Genomic DNA, 19931 nt, shown 5'->3' on the forward strand with positions numbered 1-19931 from the left:
TGATCAGCATTCGAGACATAGAAAATACAACGAGTCATTCGAAACAAAAATCCAGCTTGCTGAACTGAATAAAACAAGAAAAAGCAGAATTCAGACATACGAAACAATGAAACATTTTGCAAAAAAGTGGTCAAAAAATATTTAAGACTGCATTTATGAAAAAAATTTATCTGTTTTTCAAAAACTTAACACCAAAAAATGATTGAATTTTTATTGACACGAAATTAAAGTCCCTCATCTTCCCCAAAATACTATTTCTAGTAATTAAAAGCAAAATACAAACAAAAAACTGAAAAAAAATTGCAAAAAACTACGAAAATCGGATTAGCAAATGTACAATTTTATGAAACAAAATTACATCGAGGTAGAAAGAGGCATTGAGTATATGAATTATCAAAGGGAAGTTGCCATATTATCTGATTTTTGACAAAAAAACAGCTAAAAGATCCAAAAATGAAAAAATTAATAAAAAAGCCAAAAATTAACTAAAAAATCAAGAAATATGTGCCAATTTCGCATTTGAAAAGCAATTTCAGGCTATACAAAATACTGTGCTAACAATTTCCCTGGTTTACATTTCAATATAGCATCGATTTAAAATTATTTCTACAAAAAACCAAATTACAAGCAAAAAAACTAGGCCACTTAGACGAAAAAACGGCTAAAAACGGTTATCTATATGTGCCATTCAGTCAAAACCTACTTTGCAATGTCAAAAAGTCATTCACTAAACGCAGCGCATGATCAAAAAACTTCTCTCGCTCAGAAAAAATTAGTTCACACTGCAATTTTGCTCGCTTTCGCTTTTAGGTCAAAACATCGTCTGAACGAATAGTACTTCCGGTAAAAAAAAAAAACCTTAAGAAAACCAATACTCCTCTTCGAGTCGTAAAAATAGGAGCGCTATAATAGCCGGCTGAGAAGATGAGGCGGCTATTAATTAGTTAAATTTTATGTTCTTAAATCGTATCAAAATAATTAAGTTAGGTCTCTGAACAACTGATGCCTGGAAATTCTGTTTTTGCAGCCCAAAAGTTGTCTCCGAAAAGTTGCCGTTCAAGGCAGCAAGAACGTCTGAGATCAATCATAAAGCAAGTGTTCCAGCTCAGATACTAGCAATAATGAAGCATAAACAGTATTATAGTGAAACTTAACGTTAAAAAACTAAAAAATATGAGGCACTGCACATCACAAAGGAAACAAACAATTTGGCACATTTTCAAATAAGCATTCAAAGCTTCATACTGAAGAAAAATTCTAAGGAGGCTCACAGTGTTTGATTTTTTACAACCATTTTAAAACCTCGGTCCCTCTATTTCTCTTCAAATCTCTAGTCTACTCTCACATGAATTGTAGTTCTGTTGTTTTCTGCTTTACCAGAGAGGTAAGAATAAAACATAGAAATAGACATCGTAAGCGTTTTCTAAATGCGAAACATGTTCTCATTTGGTTTTTATGTAATTGTTAAGTGACTCTGCTTGAAGTCACTGAGAATTTCTGGCGTTTATCGAGAACCGCGAAGCGGTTCGAGAAAATAAGTCAAAATTTTGACGTCACTTCTGCAGAGTCACTTAACCATGCTGAAAACACGAAACACGAAAAATTAAGTACCAACTTCTGGCATTTTAATTTCTGGCACTGCAGACTTTCGTCATTTTAAAATGTGCACGTGAGTGTTTTAAAGTGAGTTAGATTAAGTAAATCAGATGAATTTAGCCTTGAAATCGGAAGTCGCTAAGCATGATACTAAACATCACTATAAGCATGACTAATATATAGAAAATTTTGCAGACCAACTTTTGTAACAAACTTTGGAGAAAACTAGAAATAGAAAGTAGCAAAAGACAAAAAATGAAGCATAGCGAGAGTTATATTTCTTTGCTAACATCTCCATAATTAGCGGACTTATTAAAAATTGTATCCGTATTTTAAAATTTTCATTGACATTAAGTTGTTTATCTGTAGCAAACGAACCCTGTCAGAGTCAACGAATCATTAGTTATAAACACTAACCGCTAATTAGAACAATCTTTTCAGTTTTTAATAGTGTTGATAGTTGACAAGCAAAAACAAAATAAATGGAAACTTAGATTTAAAAGACCAATTTTTGGATAAAAACAGTGTCAAAATCACCAAAATACACACAGAAACGCAAACACAGAAAAACACACATACACAAAAATCCGCAATCAAACACAAACAAATGCACACAAGCACACACACACAATGCACCAAAGGCCCCGTACCGCTGCTGTCACACAAACTACATGACATTTAACAAAGCGCCAACAAGTAAAATGAGAAAAAAACGAAAACTTACTTAGACTTAGCTGTAAATACGCACGCGAGACAAAAGTACAGACACAGACAACTAAATAAGAACAAGGGGTAAGAATTAACCCTTGTTTTCTTCAGAATTGTCGGAAAATTCAAAATTTTCATTTTTATATTCCGTCTTTGGAGAGTTTTTCACCGATAAGTCTTTTTAAAAATATTTTTCGCCTTGAATTACGATTCAAAGAATTTGAATAACCTAGGACAAAAATTTTAGCTTCCTTAAAAAACAGACTCCGGTAACAAACATATCATATAGCGAATCATCTACAAGAGTCATCTATCAAAAGTTCGAAAATTGCACTTCTTGATGTTTCACGCCCTAAAACTACTCGCTTTTAGCTCCTCCTACTACTCTAGCATGACTAATTTTACTGCTCCACTTCAACTTCTCATTGACAAGAAAATCTCAAATAAGTGTAAACAGATCTTGAGAAAGCATAACCAGAAAAATTCCGGAAATTAGCATCCAGACCAGCATCACTGACCCACAGAAATTCGTGAATATTTATACAACCATTATTAAAACGCAACAGGAAAAGAAACGTAGAAAAACTAATTGACAAAAAATGAAATGGCGTTCATTAAAATTTGCTTTCACTAGCGACTCAAAAAAATCGGCAAAAACTACTACGATGTTGTAATACAAAATTTTTCATCAGAAAATTACCTTTTGAAAAACATTCTAACAAAATGCTTTCATAGAGAAAACCGAGGAAAGGGAAAGAAAATGACGAAGAAAAAAATTGAAAAAAATTTTGTCTTTTTTGCCAAACGTAATTTTCAAACAATATTCTGGAAAAATTATGTCTTCTGGTATATCAGTCAGTTATCGAATACATGTCAAAAGAAATATTCAAAAGAACTAAAACATACAGAGAACAAAATACCCGCAGGTAGGCAGAAAAAGGTTGCCACTGATTTCCATAATGAAAATAAAGAATGAAGGAACATAAGGAAAATAAAGACTTTTTTCAAAACGTTTTGAAAGTGCAAGATAGTTATGCATACCCCTCTTTCTGAATGAGAAAATGTAAGAATAGTAGAATGAACTAAAATGCATTACAGATGCTAACTGAAAGTTGAACAAAGCTCAAGTAGTTGGCATCTAGAATTGGCCTTTGTGTTTAAGCCGTTTCCTTTTTGATTTTTTAATGCCAATTCTGTTCACTTTAAATTGTTTTACTGTTGAAAATACTTTAGGCAGATTGAGACAAGAATTACAATAGCCTGGAGAAGTCAAAAAAATTTTATGCAAAAGTTCGAAGAGGCGGCGAATTCAGGTAAAGAGAATCAATTTTTTATTCGACGAAGTAAAAAAAAACCAGGAGCGTTATAATAGCCATTAACAAACCTGAAAAATAAAACAGAAATACGTTTAATTTATTTCTGTTAAGAATACCACGTCTAGTTTTTAAATGTCACTTCGTAGTAGCAAAACCTATAGAAAAATTCTTAGTTAAGAATGGACTTAAAAAGACAGCTATGAACCATAAATAAGAAAAAATAGACAAATCAGAACCCACTAACGTCGTGAAAATAGCCCTCAAACAACCGTCGAGTGGTTGGCTTTGTCAGTAGCTAGCCGTGGTTTAGTGAGACCAGCTTTAACTTAATTAAATGGACAACAGCTGAAATTCGGCATCAACAAAAGAGTTAGAGGGAAAGAGAGAGAGAGAGAGAGAGAGAGAGAGAGAGAGAGAGAGAAAGATATAGTTTGCCAAAAATTAAAATGTGAACGAGAAAGAAAAGAAAAAAACCCCAACCAACAGAGAGAACGAGAGCTAGGAATATTTTCGATGAAAAGATTCAGCTACGCAACTTCTAGTTTTCTAGCTTTGTTATTAATTAAATCATATAGAAGAAAACTGAAAATGCAAAATTCAACGGAAAAGTTTTAAAATTTCTCAGTGAAAAAAAAAATGTTTAGAGCCATTTTTTGTCCCTGAAGTTCTTTAGTGTAACCCATCTGCACAACTTTAAAAGTTTCGTTCCCCTGTAATCATCGTTAAACTTAGAAAAGGACAAAAGTATTCCAAAGTTTTAAAAACAATTGCGAACCTTAACAAAAGTCTAGCAATAATTCAATACAATAAAATCTTCAAAACTATTTCAAAATCTCTAGAGACTATAAAGCATCCCTATTTCAAGCTTTGAATAGTTTCACTGGCTCATACAGATCCGTAAACTTGAAACATGATAACAATTTTTCGAAAAATTGAAAAGAATTAGTTTTTCTCAAAAAATTGCAATCACTCGAGTCTTTTAATTTTTGATAACCTTTCAGTCTTTCTAAAAACTATGCAGCAGCTTATTATCAAACCTCGGAGCAGCTTATTATTAAACAAAAAGTTTTCAAAAAAACTAAAAAATAATTAATATAAAAAAATAGCTAAAATTTTTGATATTAAAAAGTTGAAAACTATTCCTTGGCCGATAAATTTTTTCTTTCTTTTCTTATCAAACTTTTAAGGTGGTTTTCTGAAAATTGAAAAAAACAGCAATTTTTTTTAAAAGAATTCCAATATTTGTGATGTTAAAATGATGAAAACTGTTCCATCACCACCGTAATTCTATGCATTCAAATATTATCAAACCATAGAGGATAATCTTTGACAACTAGGGCTGAAGAAGCTCAAAAAAGACAAAAATTTTGAAAAGCTTGCCAAAAAATTGTGAAAATGACTATATATTTGCGTGTTTTTGTTTGAAATACCAAAACAAAAGGCTCTTAAAATGGTCATAAAAGTACTTATGTCTTGCAGCAGACCTTTAACCAGCCCCAATGTTAGAGTAGTTGACAAAAAACAGCACAAAAAATTGCAACCTTTTGGGCTCAAAAATGAACTTTTAACGTTAAATTACTGCTTTCTCAGTAGCTTCATCACAATACGCACTTGATAGACTACTAAACGCGGCTACGGGTCACGAATTAAACATAATGCCCGGTGGACGCCACCTGTTATCCGGTTTTGAAGGACGCAAATTCAAATGGCTTAGTCGGAAGATCCGTCAAGCGAAAAATTGAATTAAAATAAGGCCAACAGTACTAATATAATTGCAACAAACTTCGTTTGAGAGCAATTAAAAAACTTATAATCAGACCAAAATAGGCAGACATTTGTTCAAATTCATACAATTTTTATCAAAAAAAGAACACAGGTGACTGATTGCCAGAAAAAGCCCGATTAGCTTCGTAGATCTGCAGTTTCTAAAAGATACTAAAGGAAAAAGATCAATTTTTTTTAAAAATGCTAAGATGTTGTATTTCAATTAAGAATCTGCCTGACCTTCTGCTGCTTCTATTACAACAACTTAGAGCGACACAAACTCAATTGAGCTTATCTCACTGAATTAAAGAAAAAAAAGTCAATTTCAGAGTGAGGTAGAGATTTTTCAGGGTGAGGTAAGTTACATGTGACCAAACACGTCTGACCCATTATCATGCGAATGAAAAATCTCCACTGGAGTGAAAACTGACATCACGCACGCTTTTGAGTTGAAATTGCCTGAACAATTTAACAGAAAGCATATTCGAAATAATCATGACGTCATATTGTCGTAATAAAAATAATCCTGTTGATGAAACAAGAAAACCAAGAGAAGGCCAAAAATAGCCTCAACAGTGATTTTGTGGCTTCCAAAAAACCAACGAATTTGAAAGACCGCTAAAACATTAATACTTGCACGCCACCACAAAACTCGCAGACTGCTATAAAAAAAAGAATAATACAAAAACTACGTTAAAAAACAACGCAAAACGGTAGAAACAGCTGAAACGTAGATCTAAATGTGAAATATTGCATGCGAATGGTCGAAAACCATTCCAAGCACACTATTACTGATTTAGATATTTAACAAATACTTCGTTGAGTGATGAGTAAGAACTAAAAAAGAAGCTGCTTCGGAAAGGCGGTACAGGATCAATATTTTTCCATACTTTAGCGCAAGTTTTTCCACACTTACTTTTCTCTCTTTCTCAAAAACAAGACAAGAACAGAAAATCACTATTTCTCTTCTCTGCTTTTCATTTCGTTCAGCAGTTTGAGCAGTTTGACCAATACATTTAGTTTGAATTTTACATCCTGATTTAAATACACTCGAAAAAATTATCGATGAAAAAACGCTCCACCAAAACTCCTCTTCAAGTCATAAGAAAACAAGGTTCCCCAGTACAATTCAGATTATAAAAGTAATAGAGTTATAATAGAATTGTAAAAAAACCAACGGCACCGCAAAATAGCTATGTTTAGCTTCGCAGCTATAAAAACGAACTTCAGTCTGATGTTGAACGGTTTTTTTTCTGAATGTGTCCAAAAACATAGCCGGCAGTTTGCCGGAAAAGTGTCGCCATCGACGCTCTCGATGCACATCGGGATTGAAACAGAAAAAGACAAGATTTATTGACCGAATTTTGTCCTGTTTTTTTTCAGTGTCAAAAGTTTTCTTATTTGGCGTAGAATTTCTGCTGGGTTCTGCTATAATTAATAAACTGCTATGTATAAATCTGAAAACTATAACTGAATCAGCTTCTATATTGAAAACTAATTAGCATAATACCATTGTCAGCTAGCAAAAACTCTGATAAACTTTGATAACCTAATTCTCAATGACTTAATGACCGAGCTTTATATGTTTATCCCGTTTCTTCTGATTCCGATTTTTTTACTTTACCAGTATTTACAACATAGTGTAATTTAATAGGTGAAAGATCAATACGTGAAAATCCATTTAATTGAAACAGTGGGTGAAGTAAGTCAGAAGTCAAACGTGAAAATTGTAACTTTTTTGTAAAACAAAAAACGTGATCAAAAGGTAAAGCGGACTTAAAAAACATAGCAGGACAAGTCATGAAGTAAAATTCAAAATTGTCCAATGACTAAACGAAAGCTAGACCTAGAACGGACTATGAGTGAAATGGGGAACCCATTTCCTAAAAAAATCAGATAAAAAAACAGAAAATCAATGTCAAAATTCCGCATGTGGACAAAAACCACTAGCGAGTAATGGAATTTTGTTTCAAACAAAAAACTAGACATATAAGGAACTATGAATGGATTGAGAAAACCATTTAGAAAAAAATCTGATTCAAAAAATTTAAAAAAGTAAAAGCCAAAGTGAAATTGGCGCATGAGAACAAAAAATCACCGGCGAGGAAGCGAACTTTTGTTCAAACATCGTTTTCTCATCTACTATAAAATTAGAGCAAAAAAAAATTAACGCCACAAAATTCAACTTCCTTTTGCTTCACTTCTTTTTTTCGGCGTGACCAAAATTGCTACTCCAATTTGATTTCAAATATCATGAAATCATGTGAACAGATCTTAAAAAATAAAAAAATAACCGGAAAGTTTCCGGTAACAACTCGAAGTTAAAATCCACTCAAACACCATCCATCAAACAAAACGTGCCTCCAATAATTTACGAGTATCTTTTAACAAAATTTTAAAAAGAATAAAAACAAGAAAATCAAATCTGTTAAAAAATGACACAAAATCTTATCAAATTTTGTCAAAAAATGAGTGCCCGAAATAACTATCTTTGGCAAAATATTTCATCAAACCAACTAATACCTACTAAAACCACTAATGAGATTTTTTAAAAAAATCACTTGAAGCCAAATCATTTAAAAAACATAGCTGGCAGATTGCCAGAAAATAGCCGCAATAGCTTCGTAGATCTGCAGTCTCAAAAAAAACAGTAAAAGACAGACCAAAAAAATTCGTCTTTTCATTGAAGGCTGATATTTTATACATATCTTGATTAAAAATCTGCATAAGTTTTCTCTGCCTCTAGTAGCTTCTCTCAAATAACCTTCATTTAGAGTGACACACACACACACACACACACCCATTTAATCTTCTCTTTGAATTAAATTAATTTAAAGTCAATTTCAAAGTGAGGAAACACTTTTTTGAGAGTGAGGTAAGTCAAGTGTGACCAAAAATTTAATCACGCGAATGAACAAAAAACTAGCTCCAATAAGAGTGAAAAATGACGTCATACATGCACTTCAGTTGAAATTGCATGAACGAAAGAACAAAAAGCAGATTTGAAGTGGTTGTGACGTCATATGGTCGTAACAAAAATCGTGACGATGAAATAAAAAAACCAAGAGAAGGCCAATAAGAGCCCCAGCTATCGCTGTGTGGCTATTATTAAGCTCTTACAAGCAACTTGGAGTAAAAAACTGAAAAAAGTTAAAATATTTTTAATATTACAAAAGCACATAAATTCAAAGACAAATTCCTGTCAGGCAATAGCGTATCTAGATAGTCGCAAAACATTAGGCAAGTCAGGATAGGGTAGGAAACTTTTGTAAAAAACGGAAACATACCCGGCAGATTGCCGGAAAATAGCCGCCGTTGATTCCAATAAGCATGATTGGGATTGAACGAATAGAATATATTGAAAAAAAAGAATTTTGTACAAAAATATTTTTTAAGTCCGATTTATTTTGATGGCATTTCGTAGTTGAACATAACGTACTTTTGTTTTTTAGAGAGAGGCTAAAGGGGCTACTATCAACACCAATAAGCATTAGAGGTGGTAACTAAGACTTATAGGAACGACGTTCAAATAGCGGGCATCTAAAATTGGGCTTTATGGGTTTATCCCGTTTCTATTTTTGACTTCAATTTTTTATACCGACTCTTTTCATTTTGAATTGTTTTGCTTAGCAACTGATGTTCAAATTCACTTTTAGCAGAATGAGAGAAGAGAGAAACTAGCCTAGAGAAGTCAAAAAGATTTCACGCAAAATGTCGAAAAAGCGGGGAAAAAAAATACGAGCGCAATAATAGCCGGCTGAGAAGATGAGGGCGGCTATTAAAAACAGCAAGAAATTAAGAAAAATAGTTTCAATTTTCGCCATTTTTTGTCATATTTTTACAACAGTAACAAAATATGTCCACAAAACTGTAATCACTTCTTATCAAGAAATTGTTCAAGTCATAGGGGTCTTTTCAATACCCATTTGAGGCAGTAAAACAAAGCAATCGTCAAAAAATTGCAAATTTAGCCCAAAAATCAGCAGAATACATTAATATCATCCGTATTGGCGTAGAACTCATATGAATTTCCAGAAACCTTCAAACCAGCCTAAAGCTGAGACTAAAATATAAGAGAACCTCATAACTTAAAAAATGAAAAAAAAACTGCTTTAAAATTCTGCTCGTCAACAGAAAATTTCGCTCGCTCACAGAATTTTTTCTCACACCTCATTTTCTCGTTCTCTAGAAAACAGCGATATGAAGGAAAAGCCACTCTGTTTTCGCTCCAGTCTTCATTTTGTTCGGCATCACTCCTATTTTTTCACGTGTTTCTTCGAGTCGTAAAAGAGACAGCGTCCCAATACAATTCAAGTTCTTTGAATAGTAAAAAAGGAGAGTGCCTAAATAAAAGCCGTTGAGAGGCTGGCGGCGGCTATTAATCGTTAACGAGCTACTCTACCTGCTACAGCTAAATGTAAAGACAAACAGAGTTCTATACTATTTTAAGCTTTGCACTAGAATTTTGACTGATTCAAGAACTGACTGTTTGTTGCGTTGATTCCATCTAGACACACAGACAAAGAACCGGTTCTTCTTTTTTGTACTGCTGTGTGATGCCTTCTGAATCTGGACAAGATCCTCCCTCCCGAACTTGTTGAGTAGCATGGCCAGGAACAGATTCATGACTAAAAAGTTGCCCACCACCAGAGTAAACATGTACACCAACATACACATTCCGGGTTCGTTCACCTAGAATGGACTAAATTTCACAGGCTTGAGGTGCAGGAGACTTCAACGACCTCTCATCTGGACATTTTCCAGACGTTGACACTATATAGCACCATTTAAAGCAAAATTTCTGGCATTCAGGACATTCGCATTATGCAGAGACGTCATAAAAGCTCAGAAAAAAGTTCAGTTTAAATGGCATAGTTGATAAATATTAAGATGATACATATAAACTTAAAACACACAGAATAAAAAATCCAAGAAAATGCAACACGCCTTCCAATTGAAAGCTTGAACAATATTTCTGCTCTGCTCAAATTATCATACTTGGACACTCCTTGTCCGGACTCGAACCTACTACCCCAAATACCCCTAGACTACTAGCCACCTTATGCTCCAATGCATCACCTCTCACTTAGTTTTTCCATACTTCTCTTGTATTTAAATCAAATTGACAGTGACGATACCGACAAAAACTACGCTCTTTGTCACTTCTTACATCAAATACCACCAATACCGACAAAAACTACTATAATCGACAGTTCCTACATAAAAACCGACGAAATCGACAAAAATAGACCAAAAACGACGCTTCTTGCGTGAATTCAGTCGCATTTTCTCAACACGGGTAATGCTTGGTATAAACTTAGTATCAGGAACTGATTAGTAGAAAATCACATCAAATAATATGTCTTGTCGTAAATTTCAATGCAGCAGTTTAATTTTCTCTCTGGATTTGTACAAACAATAAACCATTAGATCTTGAATAGATTGGATAGATTGGACAAAAGTGGAAGAAAAACGCACAGATAATCCTTTATGATAAAAAAGGACCATAGATCGTTATACTGCCTCCTCCTAGCAACAAAAATATTTCTCGAAGTCTAGAACAAATTTTGTACGATCAAACGTAGCGGACAGATTCACCGAACATAGCCGCCATTGATTCCCAAATCCTGATGGAGATCGAAAATAAAGAAAACTGAAAAAAGCAAATTGATTGTTGTACAAAATTATTTTTAAAGTACAAAACATGATTTATCCTTTTTCAATTTTTGACTCCGTTTTTTCTGTATTGAAATTCTTCAGTTTAGATTACGCTGCTGATTAACTACCGTTTGCAAAGACTTTGAGCAGAATAAAAGAAGCCTGAAAATAGCCTGGAGATGTCAAAAAAAATTCAGGCAATAAAATGAACAAGCAGTGTAATAAAGCAAAACAAATCTTCTTTGGACAAAATGAAAAATATATACATATATTAAAAAAACGGCAGAACTATTTCTGAACTACAATCCAAAGAACTAAATAGAGTTAAAAAATTGGCCGAAAGCTTCTTTAGAACAACAACTGCTAATAGCCAACTCATATACTAATACAAGCTCGAAATTAAACAAATCGTATAAAAAACTCGCTTTACACTTTGATTATTTCAATGAAACCGTTAACAGGATAATATTAAGTTTGCAAAACAAAAATTCAGACGGAAGTTACAAATTTACAGTAAACAAAAGAGAACCAAGTTAAAAGGGCAACAAATGGAAAATTTGGAGACATTCGAATTCTACATTAAAAACAAGTGGCAAAATATTTTATTAAAATACGTACCTAACGCATCCAATACTTAGACAATAAGACAACTTTTTATTTTAGAGCAAATAAAAATAAATATCAGAGGTACAATCAAGAGACAATGAATTTAAAGACCAATTGAACATTAGGGGGGATTGATTTTAGTCTGCATCAGCAAGCTGGGAATGTAACTTATTTATAGGGCTTTAAAAGCTGACTTCAGAAGAACTTATAACAAAGACAATAAAAATTAAATTGGCAGTTCCACAAGACCCGGCATTAAATTAAAACCTGCTAAAATAATGGGTGAAAGTTTGTTTCGTAGCAGTTTATTAAGTCAGGTCTTTTATGAACCAATTGCCCCGTTCAGTTCAGATCAGCTATTACGTTTGAATATGAGCAACTTACATCACATAAAATAGATTTAACACGTGAAAATGGCACCAATAGAGTCAAATTTTAGTACAAAAGATATAATATAGTTATGTAAAAAGACCAAAAAAAAACTAAAGCAATAGCCAAATTTTGATTGAAAAATAATTAGATGCCATAATGCTAAGAAAGATGCCAAAACACTATAGCCTCCTTGAAAACAGACTCAATGAGAGCCCTTTTTACAGCATTGAGAATATATGAGAGAGCTTCTTATTTCAGTTTGGAACTTATCTAGTTCTGACATACCTAGGATCAGATAAATTATAACAAAATTACAATAATTTGCACGTGCTGAAGTGTATGAAATGCTCAAAAACAGAGAACAGCCGTAATTGATTTCACAGAAGTTAGCGTTTAATAGAGCATGATCTTCCAAAAAAAAATTTAGCGTTTTTTTAACCTTATTTAGCGTTCACTATAGTGTCAATCGTTTAAAATCAGGAAACTATTGAGTGGTTTTTAGGTATTGAAGAAATGTGTTGGTATGGTGTGGGTAAGCCTCATCAGTCTATGTAGCTCAATCAGTGGGAAAATGTTTAGATTGCAGCCCACATTAGAAAGGATAACCCACATTAGAAAGTAGAGAAACCTAGCAAATGAAAAGAATTGAACACAATCTAATAACCTCTTATTTTTTGTAGCATCCTCTAGAAGTTACAACGTCTCAAAAATGGTTCTCAGATCTCAAATTTTGCCATCTAGAAACAACACTCACAGAAAAACTATAAAAAACAATTGACCATGAGAATTTATTTCAAAAGGCAGAACAGAAAGTTATAATACAAACCAAATATAGAAAAACTTAAAGATAAATTTGAAAGAATTTGAAAAATATCAATGTAAATTTGCTTTTCGTCAACTTAAGCAAATTTAAATCGAAACAATCAAAATCAGAAGTTAATCCAAACCAATAAAAAATTGAACCTAACAAAAATACCGCAAAACGAAAGAGAAAAGAAAACGAAAATTTTTAAAAAGCTTCTAAAACAATGCAATCGCAAAAATATCTCAAAACTGTATATGAAATAACCTGCTAACGTCGGAAAAACTGCCCTTAAAAGACTATTGGAGCGAGCGCAAATCTATTTCAGCCTGCTTGAATCAAGGGGTTAACTGAATTCATTAAGAAAGGCGTCAAATGACGTCATTAGAGATTATTATATATACAACTAAAAACACACAAAAATTAAAGTGACAAATGACACCAATTTTGGCGCTTTTCCTTTGAAATTTAGAATTTTAGTTGTGAACTGCCGCAGATTGAGTTCAACTGCATAAAATTTTGAATGAAAGAAAAAATTAGATCAATCAAACCCCAAAAATTCAAGGGCGCAAAAGTCAATCGAAAAGTCAAAATGGTCAAGTGAAAATTTTGCATGGAAAAAATTGACTGTAGAATACCGGAAACAACTCAATGAGTCATGCAAAACAATGTCTAAATCAAAAATACCAGAAAGGATCCGGAGTTCTATATCAGAAGCATCAAAGGGAAAAAAATAAATGCCTAAGAAAAATATAATGTTTTGAAAAAGTAGACGCACTTTTTAATTTGAGTGTGTGAGTTGGTGGGGGAAGGGTTTGGTATGAGGGGAGGAGGAGGGGGTAGGTTGCTGACGGGGAGCGTTTGCCTGTGGGGAGGGATATAGATGAAGAAGGATAGGTAGGTGCGGTTTGGGGGGTAGTACGGTGAGGAGCGGGGGGATGGTGTAGGTATGTACGGGGGAGGGTAGATAGATAGGGGGAAGCTAGGTTGGGGGAAGGGGGTTAGATAGTCGGGGGCCAGGGTAGGTAGGTGGGGTGTAGGCACCTGGTGTGTGGGGGTAGATAGGTGGAAAACTTTTTGAGGGAGAAATTCCCTCAAAACATTCTTTCGACTTTGAAAATTACCATCAACACCTCCTCAATTTATGTTAGTAGCTAAGCTACAGTTAAATTCGTGTTCGAAACGGAAATCAACGTTTAAAAAAGATACAGTACAAGTCTTGCTCCAGCTGAAAACATAGCCGGTAAGATAATGGAAACGACTCGAAGAGTTGAGCAATGAACAGTCTTTCAATCAGTCCTACCTATTTCAAAAGTATCAAATACAAAGATTGCAACATATAGTTGGAAATGACCCATTTTTAGCTGGGAATGTGGGAAAGTGAGGGGGAGTAGTAAGTTGGGGGGTGGGGCGTATGTATTTGAGGGGGGTGGGCATAGTCATAGGGGATAGGTGGGGAGGGGTGGAGGGGGAGTAGTAGGCGGGCGGGGTGACAAGTGTTTTTTTAGGTGGGGTGGTGGGATTGGGAGTAGATCAGATAGGTAAGAGAGACTCATTTGGGGTTCAAAAATCTTAAAGTGACGTAGGTTGTTGGGGGGGGGGGGTTGGAGAGTAGTAGGCTGGTGAGACGTAGGTAGCAGTTTCAAATTGCTATGTTACAAACAAAGCTACTGTTCAAGTCCAATCTTCGAAAACAGAAGTCACCGTTCTAAAACAGAAGTCAAAAGTTCAAGTCATGAACAAACTTGCGTCAACTTAAAAAACTGTAGAATCTCAATACTCCACTTTGAGCCGTAAAAACCTGTAGAATTCCAATACCCTCTTTAGGCCAGAAACATTTACAAAAATTGCTTCCAAATAATTCGTTCTAGAGCAATCAAAAGTCAAGTATATGATTGAGATTGTCAACAAAGTTCCCAAACGTACAAAGTACAATTGCATGTCAATATGGTTGCGAGAAACCACTTTATGCGAATAGTTCATAAAAACAAAAAAATTATGCGCTGTGAAAAAGCCGCAAGTTATCATTTTTTTGCTTGCATAGCTATTTGTTTCACTTCTGCTTTTATGGCCCTCTCTCTAATGCCATTTGATAAGAAAAACATAAACCGACTAATGCTGGAAGAAATGCTGTCGAAGGACAGGTGGGTAGAAAACCTTTTGACCCCGCCGGGCTTCGAACCATTGACCTACCGATCCATACCCAGATGCACCGCGCACTCGACACGTAGGCCCTAGATTTTGCTATGCTGCAACCGACTTCATATTTGCAACAAGCTTTACTTCAGAGTGAGAGCAATAGAGATTACTCAAAAATGAAAAACGAAAGCGTGAAAAAGTGACTTGAGAAGTCAAAGAAAGTTCTAGAAGAAAAGCGCAAAATGGTCAAGCAAAAAAATTTGCAAAAAAAGACCAACACGTTTACAAACATACCCGGCAGATTGCCGGAAAATAGCCGCCGTTGATTCCAATAAGCATGACTGGGATTGAAAGAATAGAAGATATTGAAAAAAAAGATTTTTGTACAAAAACATTTTTTAAGTCCGATTTATTCTGACGGCATTTCGTAGTTGAACATATTTCTGTTTCTTAGAGAGAGGCTACAAGGGCAAGTATCATTACCAATAAGCAGAAGAGATGGTAACTACGACTTATAGGAACGACGCTCAAATAGCGGGCATCTAAAATTGGGATTTATGGGTTGATCCCGTTTCTATTTCTGACTTTAATTTTTTATACTGACTCTGTTCATTTTGAATTCCTTTGCAGAGCAAATGATGTTCAAATTCACTTTTAGCAGAATGAGAGAAGAGAGAAACTAGCCTAGAGAAGTCAAAAAGATATCACGCAAAATGTTGAAAAAGCGGCAAAATGGTAAAGCGAAAAAAAGTTCAACGAAGTAAAAAAAAAGGAGCGCTATAATAGCCGGCTGAGAAGATGAGGTCGGCTATCAATAATTGCTATGAACTTCATTCAAGAGCAATTAATCACTCTCCCTTCTCTCTGCTCTCAATTCTTTCAACCCTTTTTGAAATAAACAATTTAGTTTTTACGTGCGGTACTGATCTTTATATCCCGTTTTCAATACATTCCAAAAAGTTCGAGTTGTAAAAAAGGGGACCGCCTAAATATTAGCAGTTGAGAGGCTGAAGGTGACTATTGATGACGTCACGCTCACAAGTAGAACTGCGACAGGTAGAATTATGTAACTCTCGTACAAAAAAAAACTCATTGCCTTTTGGTCCACAAACATCAAAAGCATCCTCGGCGGGATTCGAACCCGCGACCTCTGGATTAGAAGTCCAGCGCGCTATCCACTGCGCTACGAGGACTTGGAACCTCTTTTGAACTTTTTTTATTGGCATTTAAATATAATCGCATTTCGAGCGTGTTATATTTCTTAGGTAAAGATGGCAGAAAAGATATCCGGAGCACAGGTATTATGAGTATAATAATACTCGCGGCTATTAAAGGCAAATTTAGACCTGTAGATTTGTCTGTTACGAAACGTAACCTCATTCTCTATTTCTAGGTGGATGCTAATAGATTCAAAAACCACGAAGAGAGATCCTTCTTTGATTTTTTTTTTTCAAATCAGCTGCAGTGGATACTTTTCCGATCTATTCTGTTTTGCCAAACCCAGTGTTTTCACTCCCCCCCCCCCGTTACAAATTATATGTAAAAATATCACGTGTGCCTGGGGGCGTAAAAAGTATAGGCTCACGAAGATGAGGGGGGGGGGGGCAAAACATAATAGATCTGTTTTTTCTTGTTTTTGAAGTCTGTTGACCAGCTTTGATTTTGTTTCTATCCAGTAATTCTTGGCTAAAAATAAAATACGCACAGTCTCTTTCGATGCTACTATATTTTACAGCAAATTGGCACAAATTGATAGAAATAAGAGGCGAGCATATTTACTCTGATTAACGAGAGTGCAATCTTAATTCATGTGGGAGAAAATTTTGAATCGAATGTTGCTCACGCTTTTTTTTCTTTGCTGCCTTTTCTCCTTTATTATCATATAAGGGAAATGAGAATTTTTCTGGTATGTCACATGAAAGCAAATTAAGAGTGATATGAGGTTTAAGGCAATTCCGGCAATTTGAAGCCAATTTGGTAAGTAAATTCCAATTTCATCTAACAAGCAAATTAGACCCTAGTAATTTGGGATCAAATCTCCGGATCTCAGGCCGAATATTCTATTCATAAGCAAATGGACACAACTTTCCTCCATACACTGAATGCCGGATTCGATCCACTCTCCACAGAGGATGCGGAATACAGACATGAAGGAGTGGAAAAAATCTGTGAAATTCCACCTGGGTACTGGCGCCCCCTTGTCCGCCCATTTGCGCGTACTGTAGCCTGAAAAACAGTCACGAAATATAGACCTCAGTTATTTATCGGCATCAATCAATGTTTTGTCAGTACATTGGGAGGCGTGCACATATTGTTACTTGAGCACATGGTACCCTGTTTTATTTTTTTGCCTTGTTTGATATCTTGCAAGATTTGAATCTCAGAGGCTCTCAAGCGCTGTGTTGAAGTTGAGAAAAGCGAACAAAACGATAAAAGTGCACAAAAGCGTTGATGTTTCAAATGGAGGAAAAAACTTTTGGTATGTTTGAGTTTAAGATGCTTCAAGGTGCGAAAAATTGATGTTTTCATATTATAAAACGTTGAACTAACAAGTATAACAAAACATTGGCATCGTTTTTTTCCTCATCATTGCTAGAAAAAATTATTGTTCCAACACTTCATGTAATGGGCGTTAGGAACTACACACTTGCACTATTGGGCAGGAGTATAGTTCTTAACGCCCATTACATGAAGGGTTGGAGCAATAATTTTTTTTCTCCTGCTAAGGTGAAAAAATTAAATTTGTCTCCACAACAATATCCGCGAAAGATATCCATTGGCCAAAATTGGCCAAACCTAAAACGTATACGTTTTATGTTTGGCCAATTTTGGCCGATGGATATTTTTCGCAGATATTGTTGCGGAGACAATTTCAATTTTTCATTTTTCGAGGATTATGTGAGAGAAAAAAAGTACTTTTCTTGCAGTCAGATTGCATAAGAGAAAAAACAAAAAAAATCTACATCTAAAACACGAAGTAAACATAAACCGACTAACGTTGGATGAAATACACTCGAACGACAGGCGATTTAATTTAGGAATGTACCTTAGAAATTTTCGCAGGGTGAAAAACTCGTCTCTGATAGGTGTTCGAACCCACGACTTCCAGAATAGCAGTGTTAACCACTAAACTAAATCCGGGTTGTTACACAGCAGCTAACAATCACTTTTACATTAGAAAAAAACTTCTACATTTCAGAATGAGCAAAAGCACAAAAATGGTCCGGCAAAAAATTTGCATTAATAAGAACCAAAACAGTAAAATAACTGCTTCAAACTTTGTCCAAGAGCAATTAAAATGTTCACCATTATAATATCGAAAATATGAATGCCGTGTTTTTTTGTGCATTCTCAGAATAGGTATGGTGTCATTGCTTTTTGAGAGAACACCCAAAATTTATTTATACTGAAAACAAGAAATAAAAACTCCTTTTATAAATTCCGACTTTATATTACTAAAAACTTGAAAATGTGCAGAGAATGAGTTTTTTTGTGAGAAAACAATTTAGAATTTATTTCTTATATCATTTTTTTTGTTTTTCTGGAATAGCAATCAGTCTTAGTTTAAAGACAAAAAACTTGCGCAATCTTTCCCTGAAAATGAGAAGCATCGACTCCAGCTCTCTGCAAAAAAGTTCTATTGTACATGTTTCGAATGTACGTTAAAGAATAATTTCACGAAAACTTTCATTTAAATTTTTTGTTTTCAACAAAAGAGATATTGAAAAATATTGTGGCTAACAGGTGGCCCGCAATTTTTTTGAGCTAGTGGAAAATTGTTTAAGCAATTGAAAATCTAACCCCCAAACATCATATCTATTCCAAAACGACAAAATAAGCTCTCAGCTAGAATAACCACTCAAACATAACCGACTAACGTCGGGCGAATTGCTCTCAATTGACCGGCGAGCAGTTGGCTTCGTCAGTAGCTAGCCAAAGTTCATTGAAGCTAGCGCTAGCTTGATTCGACTCTTCGACTTTTAGTTTTCTAGCTTTGTAAGTAAACAAATCAAATAGAAAACTGATATTGAAAAAAATTGCAAAATATTGCAAAATTTAAAATAGCTTCCAGATTTCGCAGTGAAAATGTTCAAAACTATTTTTTCTCTCCTGAGTTATGTAAAGTAGCCCATCTAAAAGATTTGAAAAACTTCGTTGGCCTGTAATGATAGTTAAACCCAGAACTCAGAAAAGGACAAAAACACTCAAAAATTTGAAAACAATCGCAATTTTTAACGAAATCTTGCTAAAATTCAAGACATTAAAATCTTCAAAACCATTTCATTGACTATCCAGTATGAATATTTCAGGCTTTGATAAGTTTTACTGGCTCAAAAACATCCATAAACTTGGAGCATGATAATAATTTTTCGAAAATATAATAAAATCAAATTTTATCAAAAAAGTGCTTAGGCTGGAGTCATTAAATTGTTGATAACAATTCCAAGAATCTAGAAACTATGTGATAGTTTTTCATGGAGCCTTGGAGGAGGTGAGGAGGTCCCTAGGACCCTAGTGCCGAAAAAAATGATAAAAAAGTCTAAAAGATTCAAAAAACTTGAAAAAATTGCAAAATAATTTTAAAAACTGCTGATCTTAAAATCTTGAAAAACCTTCTATTATATCTAGAAGGTATGCAGTAATCTAAACTCAAACTCTATAGGAAGTTATGTGGCTGTTGAGGTTGGAGAAACCAAGAAAATGACAAAAAATTTCAAAAAACTTGAAAAAAATTTAGAAGTTGCAAAAAAACTGCTAAAATTTGTGATAAAAGTTGTAATTAATTGATGACCATCAAACTTTTTTCAGTAGCTCATTATCACACTCAAACCTAAAGATTTTCAGTTAGGCTGAAAAACCTGAATAAAAGACAATAATGACAGATAAGCTGACAATAGCGATAATGAACTGACAAATGTTGAAAAAAATTTAAAAGTTGCAAGTTTTGTCAAAAAAATGTTGAAATTCGT

The 19931-nt window shown here is 34.4% G+C and overlaps 1 protein-coding gene and 1 non-coding gene across 2 annotated transcripts in view; both read right to left on the bottom strand.

The window, feature by feature from the left end:
- LOC142353561 (sodium channel protein 1 brain-like) overlaps nt 1-17106 on the bottom strand; it is a 111620-nt gene extending 94514 nt beyond the window's left edge. Inside the window, exons 1-2 of the mRNA XM_075405825.1 lie at nt 17059-17106; nt 9871-10076 (exon numbers count right to left, since the gene is read on the bottom strand). Coding sequence (XP_075261940.1) covers nt 9871-10061 — 191 coding nt within the window. The 5' untranslated portion in view covers nt 10062-10076; nt 17059-17106. The remainder of the gene's footprint in view (nt 1-9870; nt 10077-17058) is intronic.
- Trnar-ucu (transfer RNA arginine (anticodon UCU)) lies at nt 16082-16154 on the bottom strand. Its single transcript has one exon. It is a non-coding gene; the product is annotated as a tRNA-Arg (tRNA).
- Nucleotides 17107-19931: the final 2825 nt, after the last annotated feature.

The sequence above is a fragment of the Convolutriloba macropyga genome, chromosome 14 (assembly GCF_964194025.1).
Source record: "Convolutriloba macropyga chromosome 14, txConMacr16.3, whole genome shotgun sequence".
Classification (NCBI taxonomy): domain Eukaryota; kingdom Metazoa; phylum Xenacoelomorpha; order Acoela; family Convolutidae; genus Convolutriloba; species Convolutriloba macropyga.